Here is a 19080-nt window from a genome sequence, read left to right on the forward strand (position 1 = left end):
ACAATGCCTCCCTGCACATGGGATTTGTTCCTCAACAACAGTGACACTCTCAGACTTCCACCATTTTTATACCTTTCTGAAGAAAACTTTTACTTTTGTTTCCAACACTCTCGTAGCTTTTACTCCTCATTATTTTCTCTTTTTTCCCTTCTTATTTGTTGCTTTTGGTTCCCACACTATTTCTCACTCAAGTTTTAGTTCATGAAAAGCAGATTCATGATAATTCAAAAATTTAAACACTTATTTATAAACTAATTTGTATTAAAATTTTCAATTATAAATAAGGATAAAATCATTATTTACTACTAAATACTAAATACCCTAAAAGTTAATATCATTTTCCTCTTGATTTTTAAAAACTAACACTTCACCCTATTTTCAAAGTTTGAAAAGTTAACATTTCGCCCTTAAAGTTTGTTTTCCTTCTCCTGCCACTACCATTTCAGCAGATGACTAATGTTTTCCACCCATCTTCCATATTTAGCCACGAAGGATGACAAAGGATGATCACCCACCACCACAAAGGATTACATTCGTTGTTTGGATTTGAAATATGTGACGAAGGATGATGCTTTGTAATCTAGATCTAAACGACGAAAAGTCGTGTTTTGTTAGAGAAGATTGTCAGACGATCTTCGTTGGAGAAGATCGATGACCATATTCCCTAAACCACTGGAGATGAAACCTAGAAATAGGGGGGAAGTTCATTTTTCAAAACTTAATTATTAGAGGGGAATTATTAGTTTTCTAAATTAAAGAAAGAAAATGATTTAATTTTTAAGGTTTTAAAGTTTAATAGAAAAATAATAATTTTACCTTTACCTAACCGAAAATTCTAACAGAAACTATAGATGAGTGTTTGAGTATTTGAACTGTTGTGGGTATGCTTTTGAAATTAATCTAAAACTTGGGTGGGAAATTATCCCTTGTCCTATTTTCTTCTTTCTTTCATTATTGTACTTGTTCATTCCATGAAGTTTGAGATTCAACATGATCAGACGAAGAAATTGGGATTATAGATCTTGTATTAATTGTTTGACTAATCTTGCTTTTGAATTCTTGATTTCAATTTTAGAGGCATTGCCTAAAGTAATTATCTAATCTATGGATATAATTAATTCCATTATTTACATAAATAAGGTTATAAAATATTGTATTATAACTTATAGGAATTCCGACAAACTTGATGAAGTCATTTGATGTAAAAATTATTTTGATGCCAAAACTTTCGCTATTGATTATTGATATGAAGAACTAACTAGTGTTCTTTTCTAATAATACTCAACACAAATATGACAACTTTTTTTGATAGGATTATTATTATCCCTTACTGTTATGAAAAGAGACCTGACACTTAATTTTTAGTAGTTCACATTTATAATCCAAATGAAGTGACCAAAAGTGAAGTGCATTACACATCTTCAATATAATCGGATAATGCTTATGAAAAATTATTTCTGGAATATCCATTTATCCCCTTTTTATTTTTATCAGATGAAAAATCATAATCATGTATCCCACATGAAAATTCCAACGTGCGAAAGACATATACAGCTTGGACATGGCAGACTTTTTCTTAAAACAGAAAACACTTGAATTGAGCACTTGATATTCATATCTTCATGAAGATTTGTTAATGTGGAACTTCTTTAAAATTAAGATTTGAGCACAATATTAGTCAAAGAACTTCAACTATGATGATCTCATGGCTGCTGCTTGTTTGCATATCTCCTTGAGTTCAAGAAGCTTATCTAAATAGATCAAACTGCATAAACAGTGTTGAATCCAGATAACCCACAAGTCAGTTTTCAATAATTGTAGTTTTCATTCCAATTTGTTAACCTTCAAGCTTAAACAATATTTAACTTCTTTTAGAACAAGATGACCTCTGTATCTTCTGGTAGAATTTGTCAAACATGAAGTCATGAAACAAACAAAAAGAGAAGAGATTTATGCAGTAATTAATACAAATATTATTTTGTAGATATTAACTAGAGATCAAATACTTCAAACAGGTCTTGAATTCCATAGCAGAAATCCCATTTACAGACCAAGAACTAGCAAACCCAATAATTAAAACACTTAATTATTCCTTAATTACTACTTAATCGTCTCTCTCTTACTCTCTCTAATCATCTTCAGGGGGTGATTAATTTGAACTCAGTACTGAAACATGTCAACAGAAGCCATGATGGGTTGATTCAGATATGACAGATTCAATGGACTCATAAAGTTATCAATCACAGGAGGCTCAGTGATGAAGCTTGAAGCTATGGAGGTTGTGTCCAAAGGTCCTCCATAGGAGGCAGTGTTGTTGTCTGCAGCATTAGTGCTCAAGAAGGAGATGATCTCATTCAAAGACTGCAATCTGTGGGTGAGCTCACCAAGTTGAGCTCTCAACACTGAGTTTTCAGCCTCAATGTTGAGGAAATGCTGAGTGGTGATGTTGATGTTTGTGATGATGTGTTGATGTTTCAGCCTCAGATTCGCCGCTTGCGCCATTAAATCATCCAAATGCTTCTGTTTCCTCATTCTTGACCTCCTCGCTGACTCCCTGTTTGAAATCATTCTCTTCCTCTTCCTCTGATCCATCAATGCCCTCAAGTCCTCCTCAGAACCTGAGTTCTGCAACACAGAACCAGAACCAGAACCTGAACCTGAAGATGTCCCACTTGAGGAAGCCATAAAAATCTGATCTTTCTTGAAAACTCGCAATAGAGTTTTAGATGCAAGAGATAACTAAGAGAGAGATATTAGCAGGACCCAGATGGTTCAAAAGACAGACAAACAGCAAAAACTAATTAAACTGAAGATGAAAATATTTATATACGATTATTATAGATTATAGATTACTAAATACAGAGATTGGATTAAAAATCATGAAACGTAATACAACCAGTAGAGGAAAACAACTGAGAAAGATTGAACAAGCTGGGTCCTGCGTCTGAACGTGGAAGAATTTATCATACACTCAGAAAAGACAAGTTCACTCAGAATTGGAGACATTAATCTCAAACATCAACACCGATAAACTGAACATGAGTTCAGAGAAAACACACTACTTCCAAAGCAAAAACAAGAAAAGAGATAAAAACTGCTTATGTATAAAGAAGAAAGATGAACCCAAATATGTACGATAGAAGGCTTGGAAATGAAGCTTGAAAGATGATAAAGAAATGAGGAAAGATGCTGCAAGACTACTGGGGAGAAGAAAGGGGAAAGTAGAACAGGGAGAAGAGAGATTGAGGGTGTGGAATTTATAGAGGTAAAGAGGACGAACAAGTGGATGAAAATATAATTAATAAATAAAAAATAAAAGGGAGTTTGGTTTGGGTTTGGATTTGGAATTGGAATCTCCTGTAAGATCAAAGTTGTGGGGAAAGTTGATGGGGGCATGTGAGGTAAGGGGAGGAGAGAGAAGTGCCCCCAACTGACCACATCCAGCTGGTAACCAACAATCTCAGTTTACATGATGATCAACGGCTGTTCTTCTTCCTTGTCTTATTAATTCATCTCCACCGTTGGATTCGAACTCTACGGCTACCGTTTTTCTTCAGAATTAAAATTAAATATCTTTTCAACTAGTGGTGGTCGTTACAAACCATGAGATGAGTCATTTAATACAGCTTTGGGTTCTGAGCTTCGCCAAAACGACGCTTGAATTTGCGTATTTGAGCAATGAGACGAGATTCCCTTCTGCAAATGTAGTGAATGTTACTGTCAGTGGGACTGCCAAAACTCGTGGAATTTTGCGGATGGCTTAACCGGTGAGTTTTATGAATTTCTGTGCATGGTGAAAAAGGTAAAACGAATGGAAGCAACAGTGGGAAGAGATTTCTCGGAAAGCTGAGTTGAGTGTCACCCAAATCTTAGTTTGAAAAATAAAAGAAAAACAACATTTTATATTTATTTTATGAATATATTAAAATTACAATTTTAATTTATTTGATTTAATATTTATAAAATTGGTTATTAAATTAGAGATTTATTATATTTAATATGATTAATTTAATTTTAAAAATAGCTATTTAATTTGGATAAAATTTTTTGTTTTAAAAAAAAATTGAGTTGAGTGTTATCCTGTGCAACTCAAACATATATAAGATTCAATTACACTGATTTGATGGTAATGAATTTGGCCGATAAGATTCAAATTATCTTTGAGTTTGTGGGTGTCACAATTTAAATGGCTTTATTATATATTTGAGAACGACAAAAATTTTACATCATTCCTTCATTTTTTTAATTTACCTTTTTACTCTCAAACTTATAAAATGACACTTTTCCATCCTTGGTCATATTTTGTTAGTAAATTAGCACAAAATGGTATACATATATATTTTTGACACTGCCCCCTATCACCGACAATACTGGTGAGAAAGTGTCACTATGGCACAAAGCACCAAAAGAAAATTTTTAATTAAAGGATATGACATCAGATATGTGGTATGATTTTTTTCTCTGGTTTTTTATTATTATATAAATCCAAAAATAATTTTAATTAAAAAAACACTGATGATTTAAATTGAGTAAATTATATTTTCCCGTGCTTAGCCTAAAAATACTTTTTTATCCCATTACGGCGTAAAGTTTTTATATCATAACTCTAAAATCATAAACCCTAAGAGTTCAATAGATTATAACGATAAAATTATAAATTTTCAAATCTTTAAAAAATATTGAATTGTTATATTTTAAACTTTTAAGTTAGACTTGTAAAAGGTTATTTATAATTGTTTTTAAAAAAAAATGGATTATGAAATTACTATTTTACGCTTATGGTGTTAGTTTTTTTAATTGAAATTTGATTTTGGGAAAAAAATGCTATTTATACTATCAAGGGGCGGAAAAAGTCCTTTAGGATAAATCTTGGGTGGATTGGAATTTGCTCATGTGAATGGCATGAGAATTTCCAAAGACACCCCACATAAAGCGGACACCTATTTTAAGACGCTTTTCCACTGAATGTGACAACTTTATTTGAAGATTATAAGAAGATTTTTCTATGTCATATATGAGTATATTATATAATATGTACTCTTCCTATGCATGTTTTGATAGTTTTATTGGATAATTTTGAATAATTTTGGAAGAATTTTAAATATTTTCACAATTTTGATAAAATTCCGTCCATGAAAATATAAAAGTCATTGTCAATAAGAGTAAATAATAATAATTTTAACATCAGTACATATTTTTAATATCGAGTGATGTTACGTAATATAATAAATAAATAAATAAATAACAAAAAAAATTAAAAAAATAATAGAAAAAAATCATAAAAAGTATCATTATCAAAATAGAATTGTGTATCTTTGCCCATCACTTTCTCTATAGTGTTAGTACATTGTATAAAAAATTTAACTTTTGCAACTTCAACTTGCAAACTTACCTTCACAATGAAGAAATCCATGAATTGGGGCTTAGCTACCCACCCAAAAATAAATTTCTTTGGTCTTTATGGGATTTTTCATACAAGTCCTTTTCAAAAATTATATGGAGTAGGCCACGCAAAATCATGAATATCTCTTCAAGTGAAGTGTATATTCATAATTTGATGCTCATGTGATTTTATACTGTTATCTTATTTTCAAGTCAATATAATTTTCATATTTTATTATTGAAATTTCCATGATTTGTTTATAACAAGTTGAAATATTTTTTTAATTAGTTTAGCCAATAAGACTTTTCGTATATTTTTAATTTTTGTTTTTACTCATCCATTTCTCTCTTACTAGCAACTCTAGTGTTAAGATTGCATGTGGACTATAGCATCGGCTCTATTGATAAAGTCTATTGTTTGATGCGTTGTTAGTGTTAGGAACTTGTTTGGAATAATTTTTACATGTAGTAATGTGTTTAGGATGACTTGAGGCTTGATAACAACATAGTTTAGATCTTCTAAGCACCATGAATGTTCATTTGTCGTAGATGTAGAAGCGTTCATGTGATATGTAATGACCATTCATGACTTATAATTTCTCTTAAATGAAAGGGGATGAACGTGCTTACGCATTGTTTGTCGTTTTTCTTCATTAAGAAAGACATCATGCACGAATATTCATTATGTAGGAAAGAGCGTACTTGGTTTAGAAAACTATAGCACCTGTAGGATCTAGAAACGAGCAATTTAAGAGTAATGGACATTCGTCTAAAGATGATGAATGAACATTCATCATATGAGAACGCCTATTCGTTATGAACAAAAGACAAACAAACATTCATAAAGAAGAAACGATTGTTAGGGTTATTGTATAAGCATATTACAATTAGCAATGAATCTTGAAAACCCCAAAGGTGAAAGGAAGACATACAAAATAAAATATTGCTTGGAGAGCTCAAGATATACTAGAGGAATGGTGAAAGCTTTACGAGCTCACAATTAGGTAGCTCGAGTCAACATGCATGCTTAATTTAAATAGTACCGTAGTCAAAGGTACCAATGTTAAGGTCGTTATGAGGGGACACCTTTGAGATACTCTTTGCACTGCCCGCAGTAAGGCCATTGATTTGCAATAGAACCCAATCACTCATAGTAGAGTGTGGAGATCCAATTCGATCTTCTAGTATACAATTATAAATGAGATAGTGCTTTCACTAGAGAGATTATGTGGTTACACCAATTTAGAATCCAGAGTATTTTTTAGTGACCGAGTGGGACCTAGATAATCTTGAGAGATATGATATGGAGCCTAGAGGTTCTTGAGTTACAACAACTAGGAGTAGGACTCATGCCATCATAGTGGGAGTATAGAAATAGACTTTTGATGGTCGAGTTATAATAGGTCAAGCCAAGGGTAGTTTGGAGATTTTGTAAAGTTAGTGTATTTTTTACTTACTAAGTGACTTATCATTCACTCCCCTACATTTTGTGTTTTGTAGTTATAAGTGATTGTAGTGATTAGGGTACAAGTAATTGCCAACGAGAATAGAGGTGACATGAGGGAATTTATGTCATTTATGCATTTATATTTCCAATATATGTATGGGGCATGACATATTTTGATATTATGTTAATGTATAAGTTACACGTTATGTTTCTTTTATGGATGATGGTTCTTTTGTAGTTATGACATACTTTGTATGATTCCACAAATTTTATTAATAAGAGTATTTTTGTAATTTTGCATGTGTTACGATTGTTGATAGAATGAAGTTGTGTAAGTGAATTCCTGCTTAATTAGACTAATTTAGTGGCGTTTGCCTTTAGTAGGAAGTACTTTTGGAGGGGATGTTACATAACCCATCAATTCTGACATTGGTCTCCTCCTATATAACAATACATTCATTGTTTTCATCATCCTTAGTGGCTCCAACACAATTTCAGCCATATTTGTAAACTTTCATTCCATCTCTTGCATCCAGAAGCTCTAGCCAATTCTTATGCTTCCACCATGAGTGACTAATTGTAGCATTCCTCAATATGCAGAGACATATCGAGATCCATGACCACTGTTCTTCACAAAATATCTCAATTACTTGCGTGAGATTGAACATTGGTGTCAATTAAATATTTGTAAACAAATTACTGTTTTTGGATTGCTACAATTTAGATTTATACATTCATGCATAATCTAACATATACTAGTTTGATGGATCTGAATTGTTTATGGAAACGTGTTGATTGAATTGATTATAGATTCAACAGATTTTACTTACTATTTCTTTACTAACGAATGGTGTAGCATTGAAGGCTTAATTATTAACTGTTACAATGGATAGTCTTTAGCAAATCAATCTATAATTGAGACGATATAGAGACAAGATAAATTATGCCTAGATCATCCAGAATTTATTTTGGGGTTTGCCTTGTCTTGTAGGTTTAGGGTATAAGTCTTGCGTTGAGTCAAAACCAAAAGAACAACGCTTTCATTTTGGTAATTTATAGTCATTAATCGCTTACCATTTTCCTTAATTTTTAATTAGAAAAAAATTTGTTTTTCTCAGACTTGAATATACATTAGATTGGTAGAGAATGTTCATAGTGAATTTGATCCTATTTACCACTAGCTATGCTATTTATGATTATTTTTGTAGTCATATTGATCGATTTAAGAAAATTTTGACGTAGTAGTTAAGTTTTACTATTGTTTCAAAAATTAGATTGAATCAATCAGTTAGATCGGATTGGTTGGATCATCAATCGAAAGTTAAAATGAAAATGGTTTAAGAAAAAGTTGTTTTGAGCTTTGAATTGGGTTTGCCTATAGTTGGACCATCAATTTGTTGCTGATTCATGGTCGAATACTATTTAAATCCGGTTCAATTTAGTTTTCAAAAAACTAAAAAATAACATTCATATACAATTATACATAAAACAGTAAGGTTTATGTTTTATCGAAAATGTTTAAGTCTTTAGAATCCGAATACAACATAACACCCAGAAAGGTTCTTCCAGAATCCACACTTCCTTTTCCCGCCACAATCAATTGGTCAAATTGTTCTATCTAACTATACTGCAAGGGTTGTTCCCAAATTTTGGATTTCTTATTGATTTTATATTATTGATTGAATTCATGGGGTATTAATTGTGAATTATTGATTGAATTTTGAAATATTGATCTTTTATTGATTCAATTCAGGTTATTGATTATGCATTATACATTATTGTGTAAAGAACATCTTCTTATTAGACCTAAAATTTTCAGGCTTTCACACAATATTGAAAACCCAGCCGGATCGATTGGTTAGCTGGCCGGACCGGCTTCAGACTGAACTGGACCTTCAAATGGTACGTGGTCCAGTTTTCCTAATTAAAACCGTGGGTTTTACCCTGGAAAGCACGGAAACGCACTGTGTTTCCGAAACCAAAACGGCTTGAAACTGGTACGAGCGTTTTGGGCCGTTTTGGTTATTTAGATGAAATATGAAAGGCTTTTCCTTTGAAGAAACGCGTTTCGTATACTTATAATAAGGGAATAGAGTTTGAGAGTTTCACAATTTACAGTAACCCAACCATCTCCTCTCCGCCTCCGACGTCTTGAAGTCTCGACGAACTCTGTCTTTGACTCATCAGTTCTTCAATGATCTGTTCGGCTTCATCAGTGCATCAACGGCGTGAAGTCCCCTCCTCTCCGTGTCTCGAAATCTCGGGGAGGTCTTGAGCAGCCGTCTTCATCTGTACATCTAATCTGGTACGCTATTTTTCATGTCCGATTGAGAACTCTTTATTTGATTTATAATCTGAGAATCTGAGTGCTGTAGAGAGACTGCAATACTGCACGCATATATTTTTTTGTACTTTATTCTACACATGTAGTAAAGTTTATAGCAGTCTTGTAACTCTTGTTCTGAGGTTCGCATGCATCTGAGTTCTGTAAAGTTAATATTTTGCTGCAATTTTGATTTTAGCATTTAGGTAATCAGAGTAACCATATGGTTGAAGCTTTAGACTTGAATAAATGGTATAAAAATATATAGTAACCTCTTTGGTATGAAAAGGCAAGTAGATTCCTGTGATTTTGTTACTAAATAAGTGATATGCATTTATCGTTTCCATTATATCATTTTCTTTATTATTTCCTTAGTTATTAAATTAAACGATTTCATGTATGTGTTGTTAACCCACGTGCATGGAGATGGAGTCGTGATAACAGGTAGTGCTTAGAAGCAGGAGTTAGTTGCAGTCTTTGTTTAGTATCTTGTTTGAATCAAATAATGAAAACGTGCTATTGGATCATGAAGAATTTCAAGGGAAATTAGTTAACCAGTAGGTTATTTATTTGTATTGTGTCCATGTAATTAGGATATGAAATTTATGAAATTAAGCTTCTGCTTTGGGAGGTTTGTTTACCCTCAAAGTAAACATTTGTCTATTTATTCTCTTTTCATCTATTGTCAAGATAGGTAGAAGAGCTAAAATGAAGGGAAGCAGAGAATTGAGAGCTTTGTGTGAGCAGAATATTCTGAACCCAGGTTCTTCAATACCTGTTCCGCGTTTAGCCCAGCGAAAACATAACAATAAGTTGTTTAAATTGTATGTGTTGTTACCTTTTAGGGATTTTGTCTCATTTGCTCTTAGTGTTTCATTGTCACCTGCTGGAACATTTGGGAGCAAAATTCTTTATGGCACTCGGAGTTGCTCATCTCTGAGTTTTCTAAAAACAATGGACATTATTTATATTAATATAAGTTTGTAAATACTTCTTGGAAGAAACGGAAAAACTGTGCAATTGTTGTAATTTTTTAAATAAAAAACAGATATTTATAAAAAGAAACCCTTATTTTTTTAATATTTATATGTTTCTCATATTTCTGCTTCCTATATTTTTGAGAAAAATGCGTTTTGGGGTTTCTGTTTCCCTATTTTGGTGTTTCTGTGTTTCCGATTCCATGCTACATGGGTTTTACCCAATCCATACAGATACAATCACCCCTTCGCTTTACTGCTTCCTTTATTTTCCTTTTCATTAACTATATACGAATACATTATACAAGTTTATATATACAAATTGATATAATAGTATATAATTGAGTAATTTACAAGTAAAAATAAATAAAAAATAAATTATCATATCACTCAATCGTAAGCTACTACTTTAGTTTGTATGTATTATTTTTATTTTTTATGAAATGTCAATAAACGAGACAAACACCCTATTGGATATATGATGACCATAATGTTGAACAATAGTTTTAACTTTTAGTAGACATTATAGAATAGAAGTTTAAGAGAACTTTAATGAGTAATACTATGTGTACAAATAAATTATATAAATTTATCTGATCGGGTGATATTAAAGTAATAAAAAATGTAAATATTACATCACTTAATCATAAATTATTATCTCAATTTGTATAGGTAAATTATATAATTTATTTATACATATATTTTCATTCAACTTTAATACAATATATTTTTTAATTATTATCATTACAAAGAAACTGTTTTGGATTTACAAATTTTCATTGGCCCAAACAATAGGGCTTAAGCTTCTTAGACTTCGACTCAATTATATGGGCAAACTAAAGCCCTTAAGCTTCTTAGAGTGCGTTTAGTTAAGAGTTTTTAAGATTACCTTGGTAATCTATCTTTTATTCTCTTGTTTGATTTGTCAGTAATAAAATATTACAGTAATATTTTATTACTAATGCTAACATGGCAGGTAATATAGGTGGTAATCTAATTACCACCTTTACCTAAGGTATTTAAAGATTACTGGGATAATCTTGAGTTTATTATAGAAAAATTATTATTTATTAATTTTTTGAGATAAAAATAAATTTATTTTTAATTAATATGACAAATAATATAAAAAATATTTAAAAATAATTATATTCAAGGGTATTTAAGTAAAATAATTTACTAGTAATCTTTTATTACCTTTAACCAAACACAATAATTATTTATACCTATCAAATTTTAGCAAACATAGTAATCATTTATATCCAGTAATCTTTTAAGTAATCTATCTTCAAGACAATTTTTCTATTTTAGTAATCAAATATTACTCAAACCAAACGCCCCATTAGGGATTAGCCTAATCACACAAAATTAGGCCCGAAAATTAAAGCCCTTGGCTTGTTTGGCTCTATAAGAATTCACAAAGTCTGCTCCAGCTCATTTCACTTGACCTAAACCCTCAATTTCTTTCAAACCTAAAGAAACAACGTTCCCGGGAGCCAAAAGCACTTAATACTGACAGATCTTTTACCCAATCCATACAGATACAAACACCCCTTCGCTTTACTGCTTCCCTTGTTTTCCTTTTCATTAACTAGGTTTCCTACGTAGCCCTCGTACAGTTGTTTGTGTTATTGTTGTGATTGTTGATAAAAGGTGTGCTTTATATTTGTTAAATAACCAAATGGGCTGTTTTGCTTTATGTAATTGTGTATTTGGTTCATTTACAATATATGTTTTTCTATGTAGAGTGCAACTGAGTTATATGTGAATTATATTGATCTGCATTAGCTTCTAAGCAAGTTGTTTTTAGTTAAAGAACTTGTCCGGTTTCATACTCTCCCAAATCGGACCAGCTTTAGGTAATGGTCTGAATAGAAATAGTTTCAGTGTCTCTTATGTCTCTCCCTTTTTTACACGATATTTTTTTTATAAGTTTATAATTGATAGACACATATTGAAGGGGCAACATTTACTGATATTTGAAAACGGAATTCAGAAACAATAATTTCTGTTTTTGTAAAGTAGATTATTGAGCAAGAAGCGGTGTTGAATAAGCCTAATGCATGCTGTGGAAATTTTAAAATTTTAAGGTGTTGTTTTATATTGGCTATGTGAACAAATTGTAGATGAAATTGGAAGCTTTTAGTGCAAATGTATCTTTGGTGTGATTATATGCCGGAGACGACAGAAAGAGAATATTTTCACTGCAGGATCAAATAAAGGGAAAAAAGTATGTGGGAAATGAAAAATATTACAGTTGTGTTTGTTTTTTCTCTTGGTTATATGAAATTAAGAAGGAGATCATTGAGTGTAAATTATATGTTATTTAATTTTATTTGTGAAGAACAAAAGTTATGTTGCATATGTCTGTGTTGAATTAAAATTGTGGTTGACTGTAGAGGGATTATCTTTTTATAATGTTTTTCAAGAAAAAAGGAAAACGTCAGTTTACTTCAATATGGTAGCTACTGTAATGTTTTCTGCATTTCCTTCAGTGTTGTCCTGTTTTATTTTTTTTGCTTTTACATTTATTTTAACTAATCTGCATGTTGATTTTGTCAGTAGAGACAGGATTTTCAGTTCTGTATGCAAACAATACTCTTGATGTTAGAAATACTCTGATGGATTCAGATGATGAGCTTTTTGCTGGTGAATCTGGACCTGCAGTAAAACATGGTAAGAATTCTTTAAAAATCTAACATAACAGGGAGAAGCACTGCCCTTGCATTCTTGCAATTCTTTGTGTATTAAGGATTATTGTCTGATATTCTATCATTTGACAGGTCGTGGCAGGTTTCAACCCAGAGCGAAACCAAGACCTAGGAAGGAAACAATTCTAGCTGTTGCTTCCTCGATACCGAGCAACACAGAGGAAAAGACGATTATAGAATCATCCCTTAGCTTGGACACAACACAGATTCTTCAGCCTGCTGATAATAGATGGACAAAACCATCTATCTCTAAAGTCAAAGAACCTTTGAAAAGTAATGATGACTCTTTATCACAAGATCCAATTATGGATGATAACTTGAAATCACAGGTAGTGAACCCATCATCTGAAGCTGTTGCGAGGAGAGATGATGTCTGTTCTGGAGATATTCTGCCTATGAAAGTTGAAACATTGGCAAAACAGGTAAACATAAGCAGTGTCTTTTTTTTCTAAATATTTTCATACGGTGACTAGTTGTTATTGGTTTAATTGCATCATCTCTTTCAATTCTCCCTGATGATGGAAATCAGGACATGATACAGACCTCCATCTACACAGACACTGAACACTTAGTTCAGCCAATTGATGTTACGAATAGGGATTACAGAATGACAGATCCTGTGGGTCTGTCATTGGCTGCTGTAGAAATTGGTGAGTCTGAAGAACAATTAAAAGAGAATGATGGCTTTGGAAATGCTATACATTCAGAGGTTACGGTTTCTGTTGGCTGTGGAGATCTGCACTCTTCATTTGAAAAACCAGCGGGAGGTAAAACGAAAGGAATTTTTACTTAACTGCTATTGTTGTTTCTTCACTATGTGCTGACAAGTTGTGTTCTTTTAGAGTGCAGACTTATTTGCAGGTTTCAAATGTGTCACTAATTATCTTAGCCCCTCTACAAATGAGATGGGTGAGTTGTGAAGAACCTTTTAACCTGTCTTAACTTTAAAATTGGAGTCTTTGTTCTTCTGTACTGAGCACTTCATGTATTTCAGAGAAGCCCGCTATTGGGGATTTGGAGAATGTAGATGGAGGCGAAAATGGTGGTATTCAGGGTAGAAGTTGTTTTAGTGCTTCAGAAGCAAGTGAATTTGATGCTTCCCAAGCTGAAAGTTGTGCTGATTTATTCATGGTCCAAGATCCCGTAACTTGCAGGGAGACTTGTATCTCTAAATGTGATGTAGTTGTCTCTGTTGAGGATGGAAGAATGGAAACAGAGGTGAAAATTAATTTTTGTGAGTATATCTTATTGTTTTTGCTAAAATGTTATTTGTATTGATTTGGTTCAAATATTGGTTAGGTTCAGCAATCCAGGGCGTCTTCTGACTTGGAAACTGATTTTATATCTGGGGCAACGGTTGCATCTGGTATTAGAGAATCATCTACTTTTATAATTCTAGCTTTTCTTATATTTTGGTGTTTTATTAAACTTATTTCGATATTAGGATGGCATGCTGGGAAATTCAAACCCAAGCCTAAGTTACGAGCTGGGAAGGAGAACTCTAATATCAGCATGACCAATGCTGATGCAGTTGAATCGGTTATGGAGCCACCGACTGTGCAGTATGTTTCATCTGAATCTCAGTACGTCTCAGAGGGCTCATTTTCTGTTTTTCCACCCGATCACATGTTTGATTACACATCCGTAGACTTGGGATATATCATTCCGCCTCAAGAGTCTATGGACTCTGAATTCCCAATGAATGAAGAACTGACAAATCTTGCTGAAACATACCATGCTGACAATACTACTTTGGGGGATGTACAAACAGAGGATGTTTGTGGAATGACTGAAAACCAGGTAATATTTTTATCTAAATTTGTATCTTTTAAGTTAGTTTCTTTGATAGATAAAATGCTTTGCCTAATTGTATTTACCCGGTTGAACACCTTTGTTCTTTATTTTGGCTTCTTAGAGTTCTGTTGGCAGGGAAAGAAAAGTTTCTACTGCATCAAATTTGTCTCAGAGGTCAAATGAATCTTCTTTGGTTGGTGAGGAGCATAAAGGTGGCAAATCATCAAAGAATCGCAAAAAGCGAGTAGCTACTCCCCAACTGGTTGATGAGCCTGATGATGAGACTCATGACGGCTTCACTGCTGATCCTCTAAGTAGCAATGTGGATGAAGATGTAGGTATTGGTGAACATAGAGTGGAAAGTAAAGCTCAGAAGAAAAGAGCACCAAGAAAGTCAAAGAAACCTGTGACTGAAAATGGAAAACCAGTTCGTAGGCGCAAGAAATCCAATGAAGCATCAGATCAGTCAACCAAAGAACCTCCCAAGAAGTTCTCTCATTCAACTCGCCGAAACAGAAGACGTGGTGATTGCAATTTCTGTCGATCATAGATTATGTCTTTAGGTGATTTAAATTTTTTTTTTTTTAATATTCTATTTTCTGTCCTGTAGTGAGTAAGGAATTGCTAGAGACCCCAGAGGATGAAATTGACCCTCGAAAGGTGCCTATGAAGGATCTAATTTTATTGGCAGAGTACAGGGCGCGGTTAGAGGTAGAGGTTATGATGTTCTGGTATTTTGTATTTTAGGTGTAGAAGTTACTGTATTCTGTTTTCACTGTTTGGCTTTCCCAAAGTTTGTCATATTATATTTACTTATTCATTTATTTCAATCAATTTCTTCTTTGCTGAATAGAATCTGGCCATTTGCAGAGTAAAGAGGCCAAAACATCGACAAGATCCTCGACCAATCAAAGGTACATGACTTTTTAACAAAAGTCATATCTACGTCAATAAGGTTTATAATGTAATTGGTTCTCATGTTAGGTTGGTCTTGCTTTATTCTATAATGTGTTTTATTTTTAGGTTGAGGATGAATGTACAAATATTTTTACTAATACCTTGGGCAACGTTGAAAATGTATGCTCACCACCCAAAAATAAAATAAAATACATTGAAAACGTATAGAAACAAGCTTTATGACAAGTATGTACTGTGAATGTTTGTCTTGCTGCTTTATTCTTTTGTTTTCATCTTCTTGACTTTCTTTGCTTTAATTAAATATTTGCTTGTCTTTTGTCGGTGTGTGTGTGTGTGTGTATGTGTCTGTACACATGAATGCATATACTTCTCGTTGTTTAGATGTGTAGCCTTTTAGATCCATGAGTCTATGTTTTAAACTGTATAGTTATTCTTAAGAAAAAAGATGAAAGAACGAATATATATATGTGTAGGGCTTTTGTATCAGTAGTAGGGTTGATGTGAAAGTTTTTTAAGTATAAACTCATCTTGTGCTTCAATGTAAAGGTGTTCACCTAGGGTGGGGGCTTAAAAAACCCAGCATGCTTGTTCAGAGGAAATTGGCCAAGCTTTTAATCACTGAGTATTCAACTTAGGATGTGATACCCCTAGGCGAATCCCACATCGACAAAGCACGGGAGAGATGCTGGGTCTGTGTGTGCTCTGTCTATGGATCCCACATTGGTTAGTGGTGGGAGAATTGAATTGGTTAAATAGCCTGTGAGCTCCTTAACTGTTAAGATGCGTTTTGGGTTGCAAAGCCCAGAAGCAAACCCATGATGGACTGTGTGTCCAAAGTGGACAATATCTTAACAGTGGGCCGGGCTATTGGACCTGGGGTGTTACATAGGATCCCCTAGAAAGTCCCTTTTTTATAGCCTTCCTACTTTAGAAGTTTGTAATGTTGCCTCATTTGGCTAGAAAGTTGATAGATGCCACTAAGAATCTATTACTTCCAGCTACAACTATCTGGACAGTTGCTGCTACAGATGTTATGGCATTTCTTTTGGGAAAATTCTGTTTAGGTCATGTCTGCTAGTTTTCAGTTTTAACTTAAATTATACTGTCCTTTGCAGTTGGTTGATTTATTTTTTCGGTTACAAATGTTTTCTGTTTAGTACTGAAAATCCTTGTGATGAGGATAATCATAGTGGAGAGGAGACCTTTGCTTCAGAACAAGGCATTGGCTATACTGGTAATCAAGCAACTCGTAGGGTTCAGTCAAGCCTTCACTTCAACTATCAGTCTTTCATGAAGAAAACACCAACAGTAAGATGGTCAAAACAAGACACAGAATTGTTTTACGAGGTACATTTAGCTATACTTTTGCATTGGGTTTATTCTATTACCATTGAAGGTTGTTAGGCACCCAGCACCAGCAAACCGAATTAATTGTAACAAGTTGTAAATTCAGAGATTGAGAATAAAAGAGGTTGAATATGAACCGAGTATGTGCCTCCCTCAGTTGATTTTGTGTTTGTGCTCTTTGTCCTGTATTTCTTTTGGTGCCCCGCATGAGTCCTAACAAAGGTTGACTTGCATGATAGATTTGTACTTCTATGTTCACCATATAAGCACTATGTCAGCTGAGTTTTCCCTGTTTTTAGTTTAGCATTGTTGCAGCTCCCAGTTTTTGGTAAGTAGAAAGAGATTTTAAGTGGTCTTGAATTAATATGCAATTCCTTTGGATGATAAATCAGCTACAGGTTCTTTGTTGACTGTCTTTTTTGATGATGTTTAAGAACTGCATATCATTTACTCAAGTTAATTAACCATCATGCTTTTATTTTATATTAGTTTTCTAAAATAGCAGTGGCATGCTTAATCATCATAAACTGCATTATGTGGATATTTGCTTCCTATTATCATCCAAGTATTGCCTGGGTTTTATATTTAGTGGTAGAATATTCCTGAAATCTTTATAATATATGGACTATAGGCTATTGGACAGTTTGGTACTGATCTTACAATGATACAACAACTTTTCCCTGGAAGAACACGTCAGCAAATCAAGTTAAAATATAAGAAGGAAGAGCGTAAACAACCATTGAAGCTTAATGAGGCTCTCACCAATCGTTCCAAAGGTAGAAAACTTTATTCATAATTGTGACAATTTGAGCCTTGAGCTAGTTGTTCTCATAAGTGCTAACCATATAGAATTTTGTTGCAGATCATTCCCATTTTGAAAAGTTGATTGAACAGCTTCGGGAAATTGCTGCACAGGCACGGCAGGACAGTAATGGAGAGGAGCCAATTGACATACCAGGCGAAGAAGAGGTGGAGGAATTGGCTACTGAAATTAATGTATATTTCATGCTCTCATTTGTGTTGACAGATAATGTGTGTGATAGAGAGAATTGAACTCCTTTGAAAAACCTAATCCAAAATTCACATGGGTTTTAATCATAACATGGGCCAAACCTAATGGTAGTAAAAATTTGCAAGCTGATTTCCATATTTTTGTATTAATGGAATTCATTTGTCTGTTGTTGCACGGGTAAATATGTGTTGGTACTCATGGATGTATTTCCATAAATATGTAGTCCAACTTTCATTACTCATTGAAGTCATTTTATCGTCGCCTGTAGATGGATGTGTGGTAGTGAATCGAAATATGAATTTATAGGAAATTTCAGTGTTTTAATAAAGGTTCTTGTGTGTTTGCAGGACGAAGCAGAAAAAGTGAAGCAGGATGAAGATGGGGAAGCAGATGTTGCAGCAGTCGGTAGTCCATTGAAGAGTGATGACGATGATGATATATTTAGTTCATATAACAATGTATTTTAGCAATTAAAGACTAACACAGATTACTGGATATTTATCTCATTTTCTGTTCTGGTAAACCATTCTATTCCTTTCTAAGTAATTATGTTTTCAGCTCACAGCCCGCCCAGATTCATAATTTCAGGTAAAGAAGTAGAAATTGTAGTGGACAGATTTACTGCATCTGTTTTATGATTAATTTTAGGACAGACAAACTAATCAGGTTTTTGACCCATTACTTAAAAATATTTGAGACATTTTGACAATGGCAAATGTGCCGACACTCATTATTCTTTTGCCATTCTTTTGCCAGCTCCCTCTTCCAAAAAAATTATGCCTTGATGTGTCTCTTAATCATAATAATTATAATAACAATTCAAGTGGGATTAGTCATTTTCAGTAGTTGTTCATGAAGACGCTATACAAGTGTATTATATATAAATAGGCTTATGATTTACAGGGTTTATATTAGATATTTTTTAAACTTGAATATCAGTATTTTTCAATAAAATTATGACCTATAATTGTGTATATACATAAAAGGTTTTATAAACGTGATAAAGATTCAAATTTAAGATTTTTCCTTTGATTTCAGTATGCACCTTAATTTAAAGTAATGCACATTTATTGCATTTAAATCAATTGAAGTAGTCAAAGATACCATTTCCTTCTCTTTTTGAAAGTCCCCCAATTCAATATAAATCAATTCCAAAATATATATTGAAAATT

General features: G+C 33.1%; 2 protein-coding genes across 11 annotated transcripts; one reads left to right on the forward strand and one right to left on the reverse strand.

Annotated features, from left to right (window-relative positions):
• Nucleotides 1-2003: 2003 nt before the first annotated feature.
• LOC123213854 (bZIP transcription factor 11-like) lies at nt 2004-3334 on the reverse strand. Its single transcript, XM_044633470.1, has one exon. It carries the CDS (start codon nt 2683-2685, stop codon nt 2161-2163), a length of 525 nt encoding a protein of 174 aa, XP_044489405.1. The 5' UTR covers nt 2686-3334; the 3' UTR covers nt 2004-2160.
• A 4025-nt stretch (nt 3335-7359) lies between these two features.
• LOC123213780 (transcription factor TFIIIB component B'' homolog) lies at nt 7360-18431 on the forward strand. Of its 10 annotated transcripts, none has more exons than XM_044633337.1 (15): nt 7360-7483; nt 12689-12802; nt 12910-13259; nt 13367-13604; nt 13687-13746; nt 13832-14055; nt 14137-14203; nt 14282-14637; nt 14753-15155; nt 15242-15342; nt 15502-15545; nt 16665-16896; nt 17528-17672; nt 17759-17892; nt 18256-18431. In XM_044633337.1, exons 2-15 carry the CDS (start codon nt 12748-12750, stop codon nt 18373-18375), a joined length of 2529 nt encoding a protein of 842 aa, XP_044489272.1. In that variant the 5' UTR covers nt 7360-7483; nt 12689-12747; the 3' UTR covers nt 18376-18431. The 10 variants fall into 10 exon arrangements, with proteins under 10 accessions (XP_044489272.1, XP_044489269.1, XP_044489271.1 ...); XM_044633334.1 differs by lacking the exon at nt 7360-7483 and adding an exon at nt 8847-9134; XM_044633336.1 differs by lacking the exon at nt 7360-7483 and adding an exon at nt 8847-9134 and having other exon boundaries at nt 12692-12802.
• The last annotated feature ends 649 nt before the right edge of the window (nt 18432-19080 follow it).

The sequence above is a fragment of the Mangifera indica genome, chromosome 4 (genome assembly GCF_011075055.1).
Source record: "Mangifera indica cultivar Alphonso chromosome 4, CATAS_Mindica_2.1, whole genome shotgun sequence".
NCBI classification, from domain to species: Eukaryota; Viridiplantae; Streptophyta; class Magnoliopsida; order Sapindales; family Anacardiaceae; genus Mangifera; species Mangifera indica.

Bases quoted from the DNA above. Each gene is read 5' to 3' on its own strand.
- LOC123213854 (XM_044633470.1), bottom strand. From the start codon at position 2,685: ATGGCTTCCTCAAGTGGGACATCTTCAGGTTCAGGTTCTGGTTCTGGT.
- LOC123213780 (XM_044633337.1), top strand. From the start codon at position 12,748: ATGGATTCAGATGATGAGCTTTTTGCTGGTGAATCTGGACCTGCAGTA. The intron at 13,747-13,831 runs GTGAGTTGTGAA...CATGTATTTCAG, and splicing joins CCCCTCTACAAATGAGATGG to AGAAGCCCGCTATTGGGGAT. The intron at 17,893-18,255 runs GTATATTTCATG...GTGTGTTTGCAG, and splicing joins AATTGGCTACTGAAATTAAT to GACGAAGCAGAAAAAGTGAA.